General features: G+C 43.6%; 1 protein-coding gene across 30 annotated transcripts in view; it reads right to left on the bottom strand.

Annotated features, from left to right (window-relative positions):
• The window catches only part of MAGI1 (membrane associated guanylate kinase, WW and PDZ domain containing 1), a 552,920-nt gene that overhangs the window by 52,064 nt on the left and 479,412 nt on the right, over window positions 1–21,444 (bottom strand). For all 30 annotated transcript variants that reach the window (XM_075938532.2, XM_075938533.2, XM_075938531.2 and 27 more), the window contains one exon: window positions 19,985–20,605. In XM_075938532.2, coding sequence (XP_075794647.2) covers window positions 19,985–20,605 — 621 coding nt within the window. The remainder of the gene's footprint in view (window positions 1–19,984; window positions 20,606–21,444) is intronic.

Below are 21,444 nucleotides of genomic sequence, written 5' to 3'. Positions count from 1 at the left end.
AGTATGCTTTATCAAGTATAGCTTTTTGTTTTGCTAACAAAATCCCCCTTTCTAATGTGGTGATTTGATTCTGGAAGGTAACAGGAGGTCTCGGTGTGGGCCTGCCTAGCCTGGGAAGTCAGCTATCAGAGACACAGTTTGTTTTCTGTGTTTTCTTTTGTTTCTTTTTTCAAGCTCTCTTGTGGAGAAGAGCTTGGGGTACCCTGGGGAAGGAATTCAATTGTTCCTTCCTGATTTTTTAAGGGTTCTTTTAAATAAACCACTTGATGGTGGCAATCTATCTTCTAGAGTCAGAGCATCTGTGACTCCTGGGAGTTTTTTGTAGGCAGAGCCTATAGAGGCAAGGTATTTATGGTCTTTTGCGGGACCCCACTTTCTGCATGTGGAGTGCCAGAGTGGGGAACAGCCCTGACACAACTTTTGCAGATAATAAAGCCCGGTTTCCGATATGCATTCCCACAGCAGAAGGCAAGGATATTGTATTGTGCAGTAAGACACATCATCTGCACACAGAGACAATTACTTGGGATAGTGACAGAGATGCAGCCGTGTTAGTCTGGTCTAGCTGAAACAAAAGACAGGACTATGCAGCACTAAACCATCTTGTTAGCCTTTAAGAGCTGCATAGTCCTGTCTTTTGTTTCAATTACTTGGGAGGCTTTTACTAGTGAGAACACATTTATTGAGGGGAAAACAAATGACACAAAGGAATGGGCAGCATAACTTTAAGCCAGCTGCCATTGCTCATCACATTCAGGAGAGGTGGGACCGAAGGTGTTACGTACCGACTGGCGTGAGTGGATTATGGCAGCTTCCTGCCTCTCCCGGCACTCCAGACCATGTTGCGCCCCAGAAGTAGCCGGCAGCAGGTTCCCAGCCAATGGGAGTGCGGAGCTAGTGCTCAGGGCAGGGGCAGTGTATGGAGCCTTCTCTCTAGGAGGTGATCCTGTTGCCGGCCACTTCTGGGGCACAGCGCAGGCTGCGGCGCCAGGACAGGCAGGGAGCTGCCTTAACACTCCCACTGCTCACCTGATCCCCCTGCAGCAACGAGACCCAGCGCCCGACATTCCATCCTCCAGTCCTGGGTCGCCAGGGGTCATTTGAAAACCACTGACCTAAATCACTGTTTCTCAACCTTTTTCATATCAGGGTCTGGAATTGCTTCCTAAACCCTGCCAGGGAGCTCTCGGAGACTGGGGTGACAGCCCACAGCCCAGTCACTGAGAACCACAGACTTAGAGTCCTCATAGAGAATACTTACAAATGCGACTCCAGTTAAATGAATTAGAAAACACCATTATTCCCCTCTAAAAAGCCAAGAACTGCATAAGGACACAATACCAGTGATCACTGTGGGATCTTGAAATACAAACAGGGATGGTGCTCAGACTCAATTCACAGTGTCGCCAAGAATGAGTACCGACAAGATTAGTAAATAATCTCATCAAATGCAGGGATCTAAATTAAGCCAGTTATCAGTGAGATAATCATAGTTATCTTAATAAAAAGCTCTCCTTTTCTTCCCCAGAACTCCCTACAGCTCCATGTACAGCTGGCCACATCCATCCGCTAGACTATATTTCAGAACATTGGGGGGTGGGGGGGAGGAGAGGATGTAAATTGCTCACCAAGTTTTGTACCACCATTTCACCATTTGAATGACTTTCTACCTAGAGCAACCTTCCTATAAAACACTGTGAAGGAGGCATTGCTACTCATGGATTAGCCACGGAGGTTTGTTTAATCTTAGCCGGTATGTTTCAAATCTGCATTATTTTAAATCACTTTTCGGTATATTTCACATCTAGGAGGCACTGATCAAACCTAAAGGAAAAACTATGTAGCACTTTAAAGACTAACAAGTTGGTTTAAATAGGTGATGAGCTTTCGTGGGCCAGACCCACTTCCTCAGATCCACTCCCTTGATGATCTGAGGAAGTGGGTCTAGCCCATGAAAGCTCATCAGCTATTAAACCATCTTGTTAGTCTTAAAGTGCTACATAGTTTTTCCTTTTGTTTTAACAAGATCAGACTAACATGGCTACCTCTATACTACTGATCAAACCTGTAAGTGCTGTGACATTACAGCTCTACGAGCCATAGAAAATATGGATACATGGTGTAAAATCAACCCCAAATGCTGCTGTTTCTAGTATATAGAGTATCCAAATAGCCATGCTTCCAGAACATATATAAAATGGAAGGATTAGCTATGTACACACACTGCTGTCTGGCAGAGTTCTGGTGTCTCCTGAAACATAACAGTGAGGACCACTAGAGGGCTCCCAAACTATTTAAAGCAACAGTAACCAATTCTGTAAATTACACAAAGATCAAATGCTATTCTATGGTCCAGTGACTCTCAAACTTTTGTACTGTACTAGTGTCCCCTTTCAGAAATCAAGCTTCTGAATGAGCCCTCGCCCCCTTTATGAATTGAAAACACTTTTTTTTTTTTTGGTATTTAACACGTTTACAAATGCTGGAGGCAAAGCAGGAGTCTGGATGGAAGCGGACTGATTTGTGACCTCCCACAAAATAAATGTGCAAGACCCCTAGTTTGCGGACCCCTGTCATTGTTGCATGTGTAAGAGATGAGGGGTCGAAAGCACTGAATGATTTCAATTCGAAGAGGATTTCAGCTGACACGGAGAGGGCTCATCAGCACTTTGCAGGACCAGGTCTTCAAAGAAGAAATGGCAAATTGACTGCCAGCCACGTTGGGATCTAATGCCAGAAAAGTATATTGCAATCTTTGTGGCCACTGCTCACTGCCTTTTCTTAAGCTCCTCAGATATCCTTGCAGGGGTGGAGAGGACAGAGTACAATACCCTGTTACTGGGTCTTGGCTCATTTTGGGAATGAAAACTCAACATGAAAATCCCAAGAGAAAAGAAGAAAAGAGCTTCTTTTCAGCTTAGAAAAAAGGAGAGTAAGGGGAGAGGGGGATATAATAGAAGTCCATAAAATCATGACTGGTGTAGAAAAAGTGAACAAGGAAATGTGATTTACTTATTCCCACAATATAAGAACTAGGAATCACCACATTAAATTAATAGGCAGCAGGTTTGAAACAAACAGAAGGAACTTTTTCTTCACTCAGTGCACAGCTAACCTGTGGAACTCCTTGCCAGAGGATGTGGTGAAGACTAGGACTTTAACAGGGTTCAAAAAAGAGCTAGATAAATTCATGGAGGTTAGGTCCATCAATGGCTATTAACCAGGCTGGGTAGGAATGGTGTCCCTAGCCTCTGTTTGTCTGGAAATGGATGACAGGAGAGGGATCACATGATGATTACCTGTTGTGTTCCCTCTCTCAGGAACATCTGGTATTGGCCACTGTCGGCAGACAGGATACTGGGCTAGATGGACCTTTACTCTGACCCAGTATGGCCTTTCTTATGTTCTTATGAGATGTCTGCGAACCAACAGTAAAGCAAAAGGTAGGTGAACTGGGTTGAAAAGGTCACCAGTTAGTTTCTCCTTTACTTGGGCGAGAGCACAGACTGCAGAAAATTAGCAGGATATTAATAAAAACACAAGAACAATATTAAGCATTTTGCCAGTAGGCTAACATTTATGGGGAGGGGTTACAGCCGTATGAAAAAATAAGCAGCCCAGGGCATACTGCTTTTTTACACCGTGCTGAATAAAAACCAAAGGATACCATCCACCAGGACATGTTTTTGGCACAATGTGGGAGGAAATACTGGAGCCAGAGCTAAAGACCTACTTACCCAGCAGCATGCATCAATCTCTGTTTTCTGAGTGCACAACAAGGAGCTCTAAATAATTAACACTAATGGCCATTAATGTTTTGTTGGAAGGGGGGATGGAGGGGAAGCCCTAATTCTGTATAATCCATTGCCAAAAGATTTTTAATATGGGATGGGAACTATTTTTAAAAATAGATGGGAGTTGTACTTTTCCAGATTGAAAAAAAAAAAAAAAAAACACCCACAGTATCTGAAAACAACAACAACAAAAAACCAGACCACAAGGTCTGCATTCAGCCATAAACAGCTTCCTCAAGAAAGAGACCCATTCCTGCAACAGTATAACTTTTCTGCTTGTCATAGTGATCTGCATTATAATACTGTACCAGCATAAAGATAAGCTATGCAATACTCGCTTTAAGCCAAAGAATAATGTGCACCAAAGGAATGTAGGCCTGCTATAAATCAAAGATTGGTGACTAGCGAACAAAATTAACCACCCTCCAGTTCTAAAATGCTAATGCTTGAGAAACAGTTTTTAGGAGCCCAGACTTAGGTATTGTTAACCCACTGGCACAAGCAAATGGAGTTTCAAAGAAAACCACACCATGAAGCATAGTCTATTACTGCCACCAACAAAAGTTTCAGTCCCAGTAGACAACACGTAAAATCATATCCTCAATTATTCACTCCCATTTTGGATGCTAAACAAATTGCCAATAATTGGCATTTTGATTCTGTGGTCACACTTTCAATGTCTCAAATAAGAACTTCTATTAGAAGTAATAAGAAAGATGCGAAATGTTAATAAAAAGCTAATTACTACTCCAAGGGTTTCAATGTAACTGCGTAACAAGATATGTCTCACTTAGATAGTTGTTAATCATTAATTAAGATGACATGACGGTAATCGGATGGCTTGGGGGATTGGTAATTACATAAGGAGTCACCATTTCATGACTAAAGTAGTTTCACCAATTCTGGTGATTTTATTGTAAATCTCACTAAGTTTTTTTCTTAAAGCTAGAGCTCCTGGATTCACATGCTTATGTGCGATTCTCTGCATTCATTTAAAAAAATAGTATTTCTAGTCCTGATTGTGAAGAAGAGCCTGAAAACATGAACCTTAGAGCCTCCAATACAAGAAGGAAACTAAAATGAAGCCTTTTAAAAAACAAGGCCAATGATTTCTAGCCTGTTCTGGGGATTTGGGGCACAGGACTCATTGTTTTGACTAGCTAGGGCAAACAAAGCTGCCAGAGGGCTCTTCACAGAATGAATGGCAATGAACTCTGTCTCGGCCCAACTTCTATTGCACAGTTGTCTGAGTATAAATCCCAGAACCATCACAGGCGGGTCAAGCAGAAAGGCCAAGGCCTGAGTGAGCATGAAGACTGAGCTACCTCTGACCATTAGAAGGATGCCATCCAGGTTAAGCGAAGTCATGTTGGCGAAGAAGTGCCCGGGAAACATATTCCGCCGTTGTCAGTGTTACGTTTGTTCTGATCACAGGCAATCTTTATCTCTGGGACTTTCATGCCCATGTTAACAAGGTATAAACTCACACCCCAAAAATGTTCCATTTGGGATCGGCTTTCTTATTTTGGTTGTGTACCGCAGCCAACACAACAGACCTCTGGGCACAACTATGGAATTTGGATCAATAAACCAAGTTTTTAATAATTAACGGATATTTTATACAACAGACCCATTCCGGCCACTGGAAGGTAAGCAGGCAGATTGTCACTGCAGAGTGGTAGCCGTTTTTAGGAGAGCTGAGTATTAAAATTCAAATATTCATTTATTTTACTTTAAAATAAACAAGGAATTAAATACAACTCTCTCAATCATTTGATTCAAAGTGTTCCCTAAAACTGTGAGCTCTAACAAGGCAAGGGCTCTCTCCCGTTGTGAGTACATCTGCTCTGCATTCTTAGCTTGAGGGATAATTTGCACATACAAAAACTCCATTCACCCGCCAAAACTCTAACTCACGTTAAGTGGGAATTTAAGCTTAGGCCTGTCATGGGGGCAGAGGAGTTGACGTTCAAGCTATAACGTAGTCCGAATTCAGCTTATATGTCTATGCAGCAACTAGCACAGCGATGGGCAACCGAGGCTAGTGAGTGGGCTGCTGGAAGGGCCCTCCTTCACTTCGGTGGGCCACACGATTGTCGTAACCAAGACGGTCTCCCAGGACAGGGTAATGTTCTCACTGCACTTGCGTACCCAGAATTTGAGGGGTGTTTCGTATGAACCGTGGCAGCGCTTGGACTGTGGGAGCCATGCACGCCGTGTCCAATGTTGTGTGCAATCGGCACGTAGCTCACTTCATGTGCACTTGCTTTACGTGTGTGTCACTTTAGCCATGCCAGTAGGAGAAAAACTACATGGATGGAAAATCAGCAGTGAACTTGGGTGCATGGCAACAGCAAACCAAAGGTCTTGCAGGCCACACCTAGAACCCTGATGGGCTGCATGTGGCCCCCAGGCCATAGGATGCCCATCCATGACCTAGCACAAAGGGGCCCTGATAGTGTCTGGAGCCTCTAGCCATTACTGTCATATAAAGAATATTAAATAAAAATAACAGTACTAAGAGTGGTCTCATGGGAGTTAGTACACCCCAACCTCCCACACATAGAGAGAGCACCATGCCTTAGCTGGAGAGCAAAAAAGAATCAAACTAAGAACAGGAAGGTATATTTGTAGTTCAACACAGAATGGAGAGATACAGAACTGCCAAGTGTTGGAGTCAATGTTCCCTCTAATTTTTTTCCATCCATGTGTGGAATCAATGTTGTTTATGTGCACCAAGGCACATGTGGATGGGCACCACCCAAAGAAACACTCTGTGGGCACTCTGCTAATCAGCTGAGAGGAATCTGAATCTCCTGGGTGGCCAGCCAAGCTCTCAGCTTACAAGAAACATTGGTTGGGGTATTACACTGCACATAGTTGGTCTCAAAATAAAAACAGAATCAAATAAAAACACTCCACCCATCAGGAGACAATTACCATCCCTGTCAACTTTGACCAAGCTACCACAGCTGTTACTCGCCATTTAATCAATTATTCTAATAATTGGAGCCTTTCTCCTTGACACCAGACACCTCATTCATTCTGGGATTGTTGATATTATGACGCTTAATCATAACTTCAGCCTTTGCAGCCCGTCGGGATGTGGCCAAGAATGATGTTAAGCGGAAAGGTGAAGACACGAAGCTGCCCCACAAGCTCAGCATACGAAGGGTGGGAGGAAAGGGTTTGGTTTTAGAAGCTAGAATAAAATGTGCCGCCTTCCCCTCACTCAGCTGCTACGCGAGCAGTGCTGGGGGCCCGAGAGGCACATATTTAGTTACATCAGCACTGTTTAATGCACTGTTTGAGGTTCAGCTGTGCCACCTTGTGTTCCATCGCATCACGGCGGCTATCAAACAACAGCACACGGCTTGACTTGCTCCTATGCTACATGTTCAACAATTCAGGGGAAAAAAACCCCTTTCAATACCCCCACCCCAAAATAAAAATCTATGAAGAGCGCCATAACTTTAGTCACTCTCATGCCAGCCCTCCTTTTCATCTGAGAAGGGCCTACTCCCTTCCGAAAGTTCACACGATCTAAAATCCCAGTGAGAAGATTTCAGGCAATTTGCTTCTAGGAAATCTTTTGATTTTGCGTGATGATTTCTAACACAGCTGAACTCTCCCCAAAGAATTACAGCACTGGAAGAGACCTCAAGAAGTCACCAAGTCCAACCCCTGCTAAAAGCAGCAACTCAATCATCCCAGCCAGGGGTTTGTCAAACTGGGACTTAAAAACCTCTAGGGATGGCGATTCCACCCCCTCCCTAGGGAACCCATCCCAGTGCTTCACCACCTTCCTAGGGAAATAGATTCCCCTAATAGCCAACCTAGGCCTCCCCACTGCATCTTGAGACGATTGCTCCTCATTCTGTCATCTGCCACCACTGAGAACAGCCTCTCTCCATCCTCTTTGGAACCTCCCTTCAGGGAGTTGAAGGCTGCTATCAAATCCCCCCTCACTCTTCTCTTGACTAAACAAGCCCAAGTCCCTCAGCCTCGCCCATAGACTGAGACGGTTGCTTCCCTGAGTTGCACATGCACTACACTACTGCAATGTTTCATAAACATACAAGATTATATTCCGGTCACATTCCCCAAGGGATAACATTATTTAGCCATTCAAATTAAGTTAATTATTCAATTGCTTGCTATCAGCATCTTTCATGACATAAAATTAAAGCAAACAAAAAAATCATATATGCTTAAGAAATCATTTTTGCCCTTAAAAAGGAGTTTTGTGATGAAACACCAGGAATTGTGTTAGTCCTGCAGAGGCCGTGACCCCCTTCTGACAACAAAAATTACAAGACCCCAAGAGGAGGGGACTGTAGCCTTAGCCCTGACAGCCAAGGCTAACACCCTGGGACTGCTGTTTCAGCCCTGGTTGGTGGGGCTCGGGTGTCAGCCGTGGGTCCCAGCAACTCTAAGGCTTTGTCGACAGTACTAAGTTTTGTTCCCAAAAGCGACCATTTGGAGACTAAACAGCGAGCGTGTGCATACTGCAATGTGACTTTTACTGAGGGGGGAAAAGCCTAGCTTTGGTAACAAAAAACTTCCACTCCTACGAGAGACTTTTCTCCTTTTCCCTCCCTTTATTGTTGACAAAGCGCCCGTGTAGACACTGTTTGATTCGCAGATGGAACTGGCTTTCACCAGTATCCCACAATGCAGGGAAAGCTCACAGAGCTACTCGTGATGCTGCGCCCAGCAGCTGAGGTGGCTGTGGGAGAACTGGGAGGGAACCCCAAGATCAGCTCTGCCTTCCCACAACACGGCACTGTGGAACACGTACCCACAATGCACTGCTCACACGGTTGGTGATGGTGCCCCCAATGTGGAGAAGTTCTACTGACAGAAGTGTGAATGCCCTGTGGCGATTTTTGTCGACTTTTAGGTGTCAGCATAAGTTTTGTTGACAAAACTTGATAGTGTAGACATTCCCAAAGTCAACTCTGTACAGGCCCACTGACGGGTGAGAGGGAGAGGGCAGTTGTCCTGAGGCTTCGTGGTTCAGAGAGACCTGGGATTCTGGCCATTGCTATAGCAGTGGTGGCTTAAGCCCTGGGTCTCTTTGAATCATCTCCAGAGTGCCACTCCAAATGGCCCTGAGGGCTGGGGGAAGGAAAATTGCTTGTCCAAGCAGTACTGAGAGCTGCCTACCTGGCCCCACCCCTTCTGCCTAAGACCCCGCCCCTTCTGGGGCATGACGCCTGCTCACCCACACCATGCCCTGGGGCTGCGCTGACTGTTAGCCCTGGTGGCCTTGGTGACCCCATTAACATGAGGTCACGGTCCACTTTGGGGACCTGGCCACAATTTGAGAAATGCTGAACTATCCTACAGAACTTAATTTCATTTACAAGTTTGATTCCTACTGCAGAGGTCTAAACAAAGACATTGGCCCATTACATTCCACATCCTAATGACATCAAAAACCAAACAAAAGGCACTTTAAGTGGGTCCTAAGTATTTAGCATGGACACTAGATGACAATTTCTTTCCCCTTTTTTCCCCTTCTTTTTCCTCCTCATCCCCCCCGCCCCATTCCCTCCTCTGTGCTATTTATTTGAAAACTGGAGCCCTTAACTCCATTCATCTGAAGAAGTGGGTTGTGCTCACAAAAGCTCATGATGCCATCTACACAGTTTTTTAGTCTCTAAGGTGCTGCAAGACTATTTGTTGTTTTTTAAGTATTTCCAGTTACAGACTAACACAGCTACCCCTCTGAACCTAATGTTTAAAGTGGCTGTGGAGATCAGATGATATTAATATCAATGAGGAATGAACGGTGTCACACAGAAGTGCCACACTACGAATGGTAACGGATATAAGACCAATATTTGCCCTAAATACAGATTGCGTGGGTATTGATCAGTTTGCTCCACTCCACGTCTTGTTCAAATAGTAGCAATACTAGCCACGCTGATTATAGACAGTGGAGATGAAAGCAATGGCTTCTTTTAAATGACTAATGGGTTCGTGCTCAGTAGTTTACACAGCATACCAGTAGAAACCAGAGAGCTCTAAATGTAACGAAAATGCATACAGAGCAGTGCCGCCAATTCTCACAATTTTTCTATGAATGTTGTGATATTGGGATATTCCCTTAAAGTTTCAGCTCCTAGAGACATAGGTCTATGTAAGATTTTACTAAAAAAAGTTTCTAGCTGCCACAATACGGGTTGGACCTTCCTGCTCTGGCACCTTCCAGACCTGAGTCTCTGCTCCCGCACTATGAAGACCTCGGGTGCTGAACCAGAGAGATCCAGCTTCTCCTCCTGACTGTCAGCCCTGCTCTCTGGTGCCAATCCTGGCCAGTGGGCTCCGCTCTCGTCCCTGGCCAGAACTGCACTCCCTGATGGGCCCTGCTGCTGGGGCGGTGTTCCCTACCGCCAATCCAGCCTAGGTTGCACCCCTGACCTTTGCTGGCCAAGGCTCTTCAGTCCGGCAGCATCCGTGGTTCCGCCGAACCATGGATGTTGCTGGACCAGAGAGTCCCGGATTTCAGAGGTTCAGCAAAAAAAAAAAAAAAGCTTGAAATAAGAACCCTGAAAGCCCCAAAACATAGCAAAAAACCCTCCCGCGTTTAATATTTTAAAAAATTCATTACATTAATCTCTTGGCTTTTAGGAATCTGACTCGTGATTTTAGAATGCTTAGAGCTGGCAAGACTGACTTCTGTTTCTAGTCCTAGATTCCCATTTGACTTTGACTACTGTACTTTCATATTTTAGCCAGTCACACAAGAGTTTCTAAGTCAAGTTACATCATTCAGGTTCCTCTCTCTATCTCACGTTAATGAATTAGTGGCAATTTTAATTTAAACTGAAGTCCGGCGTCTCTGTTTGTGGGCCTAATTTCCACCGGCAAATGCACTTGTAGTGCAAACATTAGTCGCTAAACATCAACACCTTGAGTTAAAGCTATTCAAATCTGAACACACAATTTGCTGAAGGCATTCAATGATGGGGTGAAATCGTGGCTTGGAGTAAACTGAAGTTTTGCTATTTAGAGGGGACAGGACTTCTGTGGGTTTTGTGGCTAAAAGCTGTGGCCATAAAATGGATCCAAGCTCTTTGAAATGTTGGTCTTCGCTTACAATCCATTAATGCCAATTAGATTAATGTTGGTATGAAAAATGAACAGGCTTGTTAGCATTCAATTTTTATTTTAAAGTAATTGCAAGGGATAACACTCTATTTTTAAGCATTTTATTTTTAGCAATTGTCACAGTTGGCCAAAATTATGGGTTGGAAGCTTTTTTTAAATGTTCATCTATGGAAAATTTCCTGGGGAACAAGAAATGATGGAGGAGGTTAGAGAATAATTATTTAATGACACTAGGTGTTGCGATTCAAAAAGTTAAAGCTTTCAAATGATTACATACAAATGGTCAGTATCACATTTCAAAATATACAAATGGCTTTAAGTCAAAACCTAATACATTCTCAAGCAGATTTTTATTACTTTGTCTCTCTGTAAATGTCTATTGTCATCAATGGAAATGTCTTGTCGTTGGTTCGTGTGAGTACTCTGAAATCAAAGTTCACCAGCTTTTACTGATAAAAGTCTAATTATTCCAAGCCTCTCAACTCTCTCTTTATAGATATCAATCTTTTACTTGATGTATTCCTCTGATGTTAACCAAGTCTTGTTTCTGTTACTCTGTAAACTAGTCACTACGTGGAATGACCCCTGAAAGAGACTGGGAAAATGTGACATCTAAACTTGCTTTAAAAAAAAATCTCACCAAGTTTGCGATCCTTATTAGAATTTCTCTCCATTGGGTGGAATTAATGGGCAAAAGAAGACTAGATACTCTGTGAAAGAGCAGTTAACCTTTCCTAGACTAAAACGTTCTTTCAGAACTGTTCCCTCTTCACTAATCAAGTAATCCAGGAAAAATAGGAAAATTATATGAAAATTAAAATTATATTAACTTTGAGCCACTGCTTTAATGTGCTCAGTAATTTATTTTCACTGGAGCTCTTTGGAAAATGAAAAAAAAAAACCTATTGTGAGAAAATGTTTATGAAATGTAATGTGTTTTTTGCAGGGCAATTTTCAGACGAGCTCTAATTTTTATGAAGCTGATTTCCTCCTTCCCCTACAAATCTCTCTAAAGGAAATAGTAAGCTGAAATAGCAAGTGACACTGATTTATTACCTATTTTAAAGATTTCTAATAAGAGTCCTAATGAAACGAGGAAAACAAATTACAATACGGAGTCATAACTATCAAGTCACTTTATTTCTATTTTTCATCATGCTACAATTCTGACACCTTATCTTTGGCTTTAATAGGCCATCAAATGTAAGACATCACAATCTACTCGTGGATAGTATTGTGCATGCTACAATGTCATGGAGCATTACCTCGTATATTTGCAAATAGCTTATCCAGAGATAGTAATGTGTTGTTGAAGAATCCAATGAACAGGTTTCAAGAGGGATGAATACAAGTCATTGGGAAGCTCTGGTGGTTTTCTCCATGACAGAGGGTTAGGAGAGAGAAGTGAAGGAGAAGAGAGGTATTTTGAGATGGGATTTGGAGAGAGCTAGGGTCGGGCACGCCGTACAGCAAGGGCATCAGACAGGTTTTCAAGGTTGAGGAACTAGATATGTCGCTGTTTCTCATCAAAGAAGCTACCGCAGATTGGTCTAATGGATGTTTGGAGAGTTGGGAATTGAGGGAGAACAACTAGAAATGAGGGAATTCCAACACTCCCGATGTGATTGGGGGAAGACATGAGAGAGGAAGTTTTGAAGGATGTGCTTTTTTTACTACTGGATTGCAATGAACACACGTGATTTTAAAAAAAAAAACCTGGAGAAAATAATTTCCATTAGCAAAATCATCAGGGTACATTAGGATATTAACTGCCACTTCAGAAAGTATTCAAGGACACAACTTTTAATAAAAGCAGGGAGTCCAACAAGTCAGATACTCCACCCAGCTCTCCACTCAGAAAATAAAAATAAATCAGCGGGAATGTATAATTTAGGCCCTGACCCTGAAATCAGATCAGCAAAGGCAGATCTTTGCATTCGTGCACAAGGTACACTGACATTGCCTTCTGTCGGGCTCCATTTGTCTCCAACGATGCACGTGAACGGACGAAACTGCAGGACAAAGGCCTCAATCTGTGTGAAATACTCTTGCCCTGCAACAAACCCTCAATCCCCCAATTCTGATTGAAAGAGGAACCTCGTCTTCCCCTGGCCCATTCTCAGACGTGCTATGGTAACAGTCATAGAGTCCCCAGTTTGAGATCTTGTCCTAAATGCAATCTGGATCCTCTCTCGAATTCAGCAACTGCTAGAACCATTTGAAGTTTTCTGACAGCTGGACACTTGCGCAGCAAGACTTTGGAATTACTCTTCATTGCAAGCCCAAAGGGCAAATAGAAGTGAGCAGCTTGTTCAACGGAGTTAAAGTCTCCAGCAACAGCTAACTGCAGGCCGTTGTAATAATGATGGCTTTGCATCATTACGGAAAGCAGCTAAAAAGCAGATATAACACTAACGATGTCAGATTAGATACTGCTTTTCGTTTGGCTCCATTAAATTATCTTTCCGCTGTGCGGAAGTGTTAAGCTGGGAAAGGTGAAGAGATTTTTGTCTTCTGTGAAGAGCTCTCACTATGCAACATGGACCCAGCCAGTCTTCTGGTTTAAAGACCCGAAACTAAAAGGTTTGGAACTCCATGGACTTCGGTGGAAGCCAGCAGGAATCGAGGGCACTCAGCACTTTGCACGACTCTGGACCAAATGAGTAGCACTATTGGTTGAAGACTCATTAGCCAAAAGGCCTGACTTTTGCCCTTGATTTTATATGGAAGGTACTCAGCTATGACGGTGATATGTGGAAGTTAAAACTCTCTAAGACAGATAGATAAATATTGTCGATACAGTTCCCCATTCCCTCTGAAACGCTGTAACCTTCTAAATCTCCTGCCTACCCTTAGCTAGCTCTGGAATCCTAAACCAGACAGCTTCCAATTCCCCAGGCAGCTCTCAGCTCCAATTAGCAGTGAATTTGGGGCTAATGGAAAGTGTTTGAAACTGCAGATCTGTTTATCTACCTGTGAGATGAAGTTGAACATTAATCCTCACCGGTAGGGTAGGGTAGAAGGATGCGTCTTTGAGAGGAATAGGCAGATCAGACTCTTGATCCATTTCTTCACTGGCTTTTACACCAACCAGGGGATAGGTCAGCAATAATATGGGTGGCTTTGTCAAGGGGATACCCACTCCCTCACAACTACAAAAAAGACCATCCAACAGTAAATCCAGGAACACCAGGCAGGTGGCAACAATGTTTGGTAGCTACACCTCAGCTCCCTAAAAGTGAAAGATTAGTATCTTGTTTTGAGCCCCCTGGACTGGAGATGATTCTGAGGGTGCATCTACATTGCACCCTTAGCTCGAAAAAGCTATGCAATTTGCACTACACAAATTGCATAATTTATTTCAAGGTAATTTTGAAATAAAGCACTATTCTGACAAGTCCCTTGACCCTCATAGAAGGAGGATTACAGGGATGCTGGAATAGCACACCCTTTATTTCAAAATATATTTTGAAATAACAGGAGCATTAAGACGCAGAATAGCTATTTTGGGATACTTCTGGTATCCCAAAATAGCACCGCTCTCCAGATGTGGCCTAAGAGTATGAATGATAAATAAGACGAATATTCTCTCAGTCAGATATAAGGCCTTCCTTATACCAGGAAATTAACCAGAACAGGAGGCATAAATTATTCTGTGGGTCCCCATGGGGAATAAAAAGTCACTTTTCCTCCAGAACAGAAGGTACAAATACAGAACACCGTTCCAGAATAGCTTGTTCCAGTCACTTTCTCCTTGCAGACAAGGCCTTAATAAAATGAGATTCAAACAGAATGACCAATTTTTAGTACTGAATCAACTTTGAAGCATCAAATATGAGGAAAGGGTTTCATTTGTTTGAAAGCTCCAATATTAACAGGACAATGTTGGGTTATAAATAACTTCTAAAATCAAAACATCCTGTATTGTTTTGATTATTAACAATACTTTAAGATTACCAAACTGAAATAATTTAAGAATGTAAGAATGGCAATACTGGGTCAGACCAAAGGTCCATACAGCTCAGTACCCTGTCTGCCGACAGTGGCCAATACCAGGTGCCCCAGAAGGAGTGAACTGAACAGGTAATGATCAAGTGATCTCTCTCCTGCCATCCATCTCTACCCTCTGACAAACAGAAGCTAAGGACACCATTTCTTACTCATCCTGGCTAATAGCCATTCATGGACTTAACGTCCATGAATTTATGTAGTTTTCTTTTAAACCCTGTTATAGTCCTAGTCTTTGTGCTATTGTAGGCCATGATCCTGCAAAGATCCACACTTGACTTTGCACTTTGTAAGTAGCAGTGTTTGTTTAGTTTTTTGAGGTACGAAAAAGCAAAGAGACACTAGTGAATTACTTTTGATTCTACATAGATTCACTTTCAAGTTCTTATGCACAATCCGTAATTCTGGAATGCGCGAAGAAAATGCTCAAGTCCTAAGGGAACAGGGGATTCAACATTAAAGAACCACAAGACTTGGTTGGCAGAAGCGATTTCATTTCTGCAAGCCAAAGCTTGGGCGGAAGATCCATTACAGTAAATATTTTACAGACTGCTCTCAGTGGTTGTGTGCTTTGCATTTCAACAACTACGCATAATTGTCGGGAGTCCACCCGTGGCTTGGAGCTGGCTGAGCTTTTCACATAGATTACACATCTCTTTCTGATATTTTTCTGCCTGATTAGTAATCACTCCTGACAAATCCTTTGGACAGTTCTGAACACCAGCCTCCGTGTGATGGCGATGATGCCGGCAACGTCTGATTGAATGCAAATGTTATGTTAATAAAAGAATGCCTGACGGCAAGCAATCCTAGCGCTCTCTCCACTGGACACCAGAAGGAGGAGGAGGAGGAAAGGACAGCCAACAGAGAGACCCAAAGAAGAATTGCTTCAAGATTTTAATCACACAATGGAGTCAAGAGCACTGCTGAAATCAGATCAAACTAAATAGCGGCACTTTGTCTAGAGCAGGCACATTCGATAAAGGAACTAGCAGAGGATATGCAAGATAAATATACTGTAGAGTAGGGATGTTAACGTGTACTCATGTAGAGTTAACTGAAAAGCCTGGGCTCGCTGGTTAACCTGCATGGTTACACACCCTCTTCCTCCCCCACTGCTGCCTCTGAATCAGAGGCAGCAAAGGGGGGTAGGTGGGAGCCAATGCACATGGGGATCTGGCTTTTAAGCCAGCTCCCACGGAGCCACCTTCCTCCCCCCACACTGCCTCTGTCTGAGAGGCAGCCAGGTGTGTGTGGGAGGGGTTGTGTATGTGGAGGTGGGAGCCAGTGCTTGCGGGGAGCTGGCTAAAAAGCAGACTCCCCGCAAGCATCAGCTCCTGCCTGCCCCCCTGCATGTAAATGTGCAACTGCTGAAAATTTCAGCGGTTACACACTTACAAAAATTAACTTTTTTTTAACATCCCTACTGTAGGGAGGGTGAGTCCATCGGACTGGAACACTTTAGTCACAGTGCATTGTAGTTAACGACATTCTCTAACTGTTAAACTTGACATTCTTGGATTCCATGTTATAGCTAGTTTCATGCCTGTATATTTTACTTGGTTTATGAACCATGAACAGCAGACTCTTAGGCTAACTTCATTTTGATTATTTACTAGGGTTGCCAGGTGTCCGTTTTTCACCCAGACAGTCTGATTTTTCTGGCCCCTGTCCGGTAAAAAAAACCCCAGAAAATACTGGACATGTAAAATGTTTTTCTTGGATGGAGGCCAGCACGGACATTGTTCCCCTGCTGCATCTGGCGTGGGGAAGCGGGGAGCGCGGGGAGTCTTAAAGGCGCAGCGACTTTTTTTTTTTTTCCTCAACAGGTTTGGGTCTTTTGTCCTGCCATGTTTGGAATTTTAGGTGAAAGTATCTGGCAAGCCTATTATTTATGGGGTACCAAGGTGACAACAAATTCAAGTTTCTGTACCATGACAATATGAAACTCAGAACTGCAAATACGATGGAATTAGAAACAAATGCCATGACAGCTTGGCCTCTAGATACGGGGATAATAAGAAGACTGTCTTAAATTTTGTGCCACTTTGAGCAGCTATCTGTGTTTAATTCACTGATCAAGCCGCACACTGGAAAAGATGAGGAAGATAACGGATTCATTAATATTAGCAGTAGACTGACCGTTTACTTTCTCATTAAAACTCAATACCTTTATTTCCTGATCAAACCTTCTTTTGCCGCTGGGGCATAACGAGAAGGATGATTAAATGTCAGCCGCAGTTTGACTAACTAATGTACAGTGGTAACAGATATATTTATGTTCTTTACAGGAAGATTAATAATGTCTGCTGTTTCCTTTCCAACTACAGTTGGAGATACTTTCTTCCAAATACATAAATCAAACGTGAGACTTATGGTATATTTTAAAGGCTCTCAATATTAGAGTGATTTTAAATTACTCAAGTTCTGCAGATACCAGTCATAAAACTAGAGAACTCTGCATAATATAGTCCATTCCTTACTTTTTAATTTATCATAAAAATATAAAATCCAATAAAAGTTGAGAGGGTGGGGAAGGAAAGTATTTATTTTACTACAGGCCTCATTAATTGCTAAATCAGTGCACTGGAATTCTTGGCTTACATTCACAAAAGAAAGGCATCTGGGAGATCTGGAAGGATTTTCAGAAATAGAGCCCCTCCCACTCCCAACACTGGGTCCTTCAATGGGTCTGAAGCCGAGCAACACAAAACATCACTACTCACTTTGGAAAATGTCAGTTCAGCTAATAACCACCTCACCTTCTGCTCTGGAAAACTCAAAACATGCAAATAAAGATCCAATCTTGCAAGCCAAAGGGCCTCTGTGAGGGAATGAAGGACTATGTATGGTAATAGGCCTTTAATTTACGCCCTCTGTTTCTATCCTGGTTAAACAAACAGATTCTCTCTCAGGCGGCTGACTGAAGGGAAACACCACAAAAGCGAAATTGAAAAAAAAAATACCGCTACACACTTTGGACGTCCCACTCACTGGCCACACGTGTGTTGGCAGGACCATCCACTATATCTTTTGGAAACTACTGGTACTTGTTCGCTACTGACATGCCACAGGTCTTGCTGGCTTGATGCAGACACCACTAGAAGCCATTTGGAAAGCTGTTAGAGACGTATTCCTGTGCCAAATATTCCCCACAGCTCGGCATCCAGCACATATTTATGGTCTTAACCTCTGCTTATTTCAGCTCCGCAGCTCATCTCTGAAGGCTTGACCCTGCCCAGTGTAGGGGTATATCTACACTGTGGGGGTTTTCCGGGATACCAAAGGTATCCCGGAAAAACTCAGTCACATCCAAGTAACGCGTTTGCTCTTCCACTTTTTTTTGTGCTCTTTCGGGGAGCCCTGTATGCCTCGTTTCATGAGGGATAAGGGCTCTGCTGAAAGAGGAGTCTAGATGGGGCCAAATGGCGGAAAAGCCTCTTCCAGAAAAGCGATCGGAAAAAGCTATAGTGTAGACCTAGCCTAAGTGTCAATGGTGGCGCAGACTTGCCAAGGCAAAATGAGGTGTGCAAGGCAGGGCACACAACAGAGGAACCTGGCTTTCTATGGGCACTTGCTCAGGTATGGGTAGTGGGGAAACTATAGCAGCATGGGCTACACACGTCTGCCTGGAATCCTGGGGAATTGTCCTCAGGGCTAGTCCACGCTGAAGCCCATGAGGCCGCAGTTCATGCACCAGGGCCTGAACGAGTGAGAGGAAAGCTAGCTCAGAACTGTCTCCGCAAGCTGCTGTCACAGGCTGCGATTGCAGTCTAGCCAATCCCCTTAGGAAGGCAGCAACAGCCGCGGTGCCAACATGGCACTCCTCTGGCCTCAGAGCAGTAGCAAAGCCTACAAGGGGAAGGTGTGGCTACGGGGAAGTGCCTCACTAATGTACCTGTCCTCGTTACTCGTTGTGTGGCACTCATGCAATGAAAAGCCCACGTTGACTGTCTCATGCAGACGGTCTGAAGGTGAGGTGGCTTCTGGCATGGCCTAGGGGCTAGGGCATTGGCCTGGGGAGGGCAGGGTAAGAGGTCCACTCTGGGAGAGGCAGGATAGCCAACACACAGGCATAGATTAGGGGATAGGGCATTTGCCTGGAGAGGACAAGGTGGCGGGTTCAAGTCTCCCCCACTTGAGGAGCAGCAGGATAGCCAACACACAGGTTGCCCCGGTGGAAGGTGCGATAAAGTACCCTTCTCTGGAGCTCATTGCACCCATCCTGCTTTGTTCTTTCCACTTGGCAGAGGTAACTTGGTGGTCAAACATAGCGCTTTTATCAATCTTCTCATCTCTCTGTGCTTCTATAGCCACAAACCCAAGTAAGACTCACACCATGACCCTTGAAAACAATAGCATGCAGGAGGCTTGTGACTTCTCGGTGAAGGCTATTCCACTTGATTAGTGCTGGGACACTATGCTTCACAAAGCCACACGAAAGATATGAAACTTCCTTAGGATTGTGTCTCTCCCAACAGAAGCCAACTGAGCATGCTTGGAAGTAATTTTCAATTGCTTACAGTTGAGCTTTAATCCCTCCCCACACTCCTAACCCACATCTGCTGGGCCTTCAACAAGATTTCTCCACATTCATAAGATGATACTCCCCCTGGATATTTCTGAGTTACTGGTGAGTTAAAAAGTAGTAAAACACAGCTTATTTCTGCCCCCAAAACAGCCACAGGGTTGCCCACGTTTCTTTGGAAATCCAAAGAAAGTTTCAGTCACAGAGGTAAACTTTTACTAGTATGTGAAAACGGGTTATTATGTAAATCCTAATTTCATCAGAACACTTACTATCAAAAGACACAGATTAATATTACCTATAAATATTATGTGTAATATATCTGTGCACATACATGTCCCACTGCAACAAAAATGGGTTAAAATACTGTTTTTTTTAACTATATGTTATGTAATACAAGAAAATTGTGAGGAATGGTCAAATTTCTACACCTTATAACTTGGGTGGTTTACAACAATTTAGAATCGCAAGCCTTTAATAGTGTATTTTTTTTTCTTCCAGATCAACTACTTTTAAAGAAAAATCTAAGACATACCTCCTCGTTGCACAAGTAACGTGACTTCACTTCCTTTCGGACATTCAATCAGCATATCCACAACTTGGTTGTGAGTAAGGTTTTGCACATTCTTCTTATTCACTTCAACTATAAGATCTCCTTCTTTCAGGCCTCGGCACCTTGGGCTGTCTACAATTTGTTTCACTCTTTGGCCCCCACCACCAGGGCTGTCTGCTATAGTAAAACCAAAGCCCATGGGCCCTTTCACTATATGGACAGTGATGAGCTCAGGCTGTGTTGCTATAGAGGAAGCCAAAGAGACAGTGTCATTGGGGTAACCATGGGATCCATTTGAAGAGACTTCTGCGGGACTACTTGGCCTTTGCTCCTTCAAGCCATTTACTTTCCCCGTTTTACTACTGTGGCTTGCTGGAGAATCATAATTTTCTTGCCCGTTCACAATGATCGGCTCTTTGTCGAGAATTGCCACAGACGTCACCAAGCTCGTGTTGGGGTCATCGGGGTCAAAGGGTAGAGGGTAGCCTCGACACAGTTCAAGGTCCACGCTGGCACCGATGGGAATGGACTGGAATATTTTTACAACTTGAGCGTGTGTGTGTCCCAGCACACAGGTTTCATTCACACTGACTATAACGTCTCCTGTGGATGAAACAAAGAAAGAAAACCCCACACACTTTCAATTTGTTGCTTTAATGCACCGAGCTCCTTTCAGAACGTTAACAACAGACACTTATCAGCAGTGAACAATGGGTACCGCTCTGCTACCCTGCTGATAGACTTGTAGCTAGATACACATCTGCAAGGATATTTTATTCCTTCCTCTCAGCAAAGGACAAGAGTAGCAGTGCTGAGGTGAGTGAGAGCAATCTGTATCCAAAAGATGCATTGAGCGTTTTACATATAAAAGTGGTTTTGAAGGAAACACACAACTTGGTTTACTCAGAAAACAAAACAACCCTCCTCCCCCAAACCTAACAACCCACCACGCAAACCGATGATGTGCGGCCCATTTTATAGTACAGGTTGAAGTTCTCTAGTCCAGCACCCTGGGGACCTGACTGCGGCTGAACCAGAGAATTTGCCAGACTACGGGAGGTCACTATCGTCTAGCAGCATTACCGACACTTCCACTGCTTACTGGGCTCTTAGGAGACATTTAGGGGTAAATTAGAGCTAAACAGCAGTACAGAACACAGGGATCAGAAAGAGGTGCAAAATAGCTGACCATAGCTGGGAGGTGGTTACTCCTTCCAAGAGGTCAATGCATTGCAATGCAACATCAAGCGGTTCTCTGTGACTGCACTAAAAACCGAAGCGGTTGCTCATTTCTCCAAGGTTTAGCATCAGTAGTTTAGCAGTCAGAGCAGACCGCTAGCTGCCAGAGCGCTTGAGATCTGGTACCAGCATTGCTAGGAACTTGTTGAAAACCCTTGAGGAAGTCCCCCGGCTGGTCTGTGTCTCAGTTTCCCCACTTCCAA

The sequence above is a fragment of the Pelodiscus sinensis genome, chromosome 11 (assembly GCF_052426305.1).
Source record: "Pelodiscus sinensis isolate ZL-2025 chromosome 11, ASM5242630v1, whole genome shotgun sequence".
In the NCBI taxonomy this organism is placed as follows: Eukaryota; Metazoa; Chordata; order Testudines; family Trionychidae; genus Pelodiscus; species Pelodiscus sinensis.
Note: the sequence above shows the minus strand (reverse complement) of the source record. Positions and strands in the feature narration are given on the sequence as shown.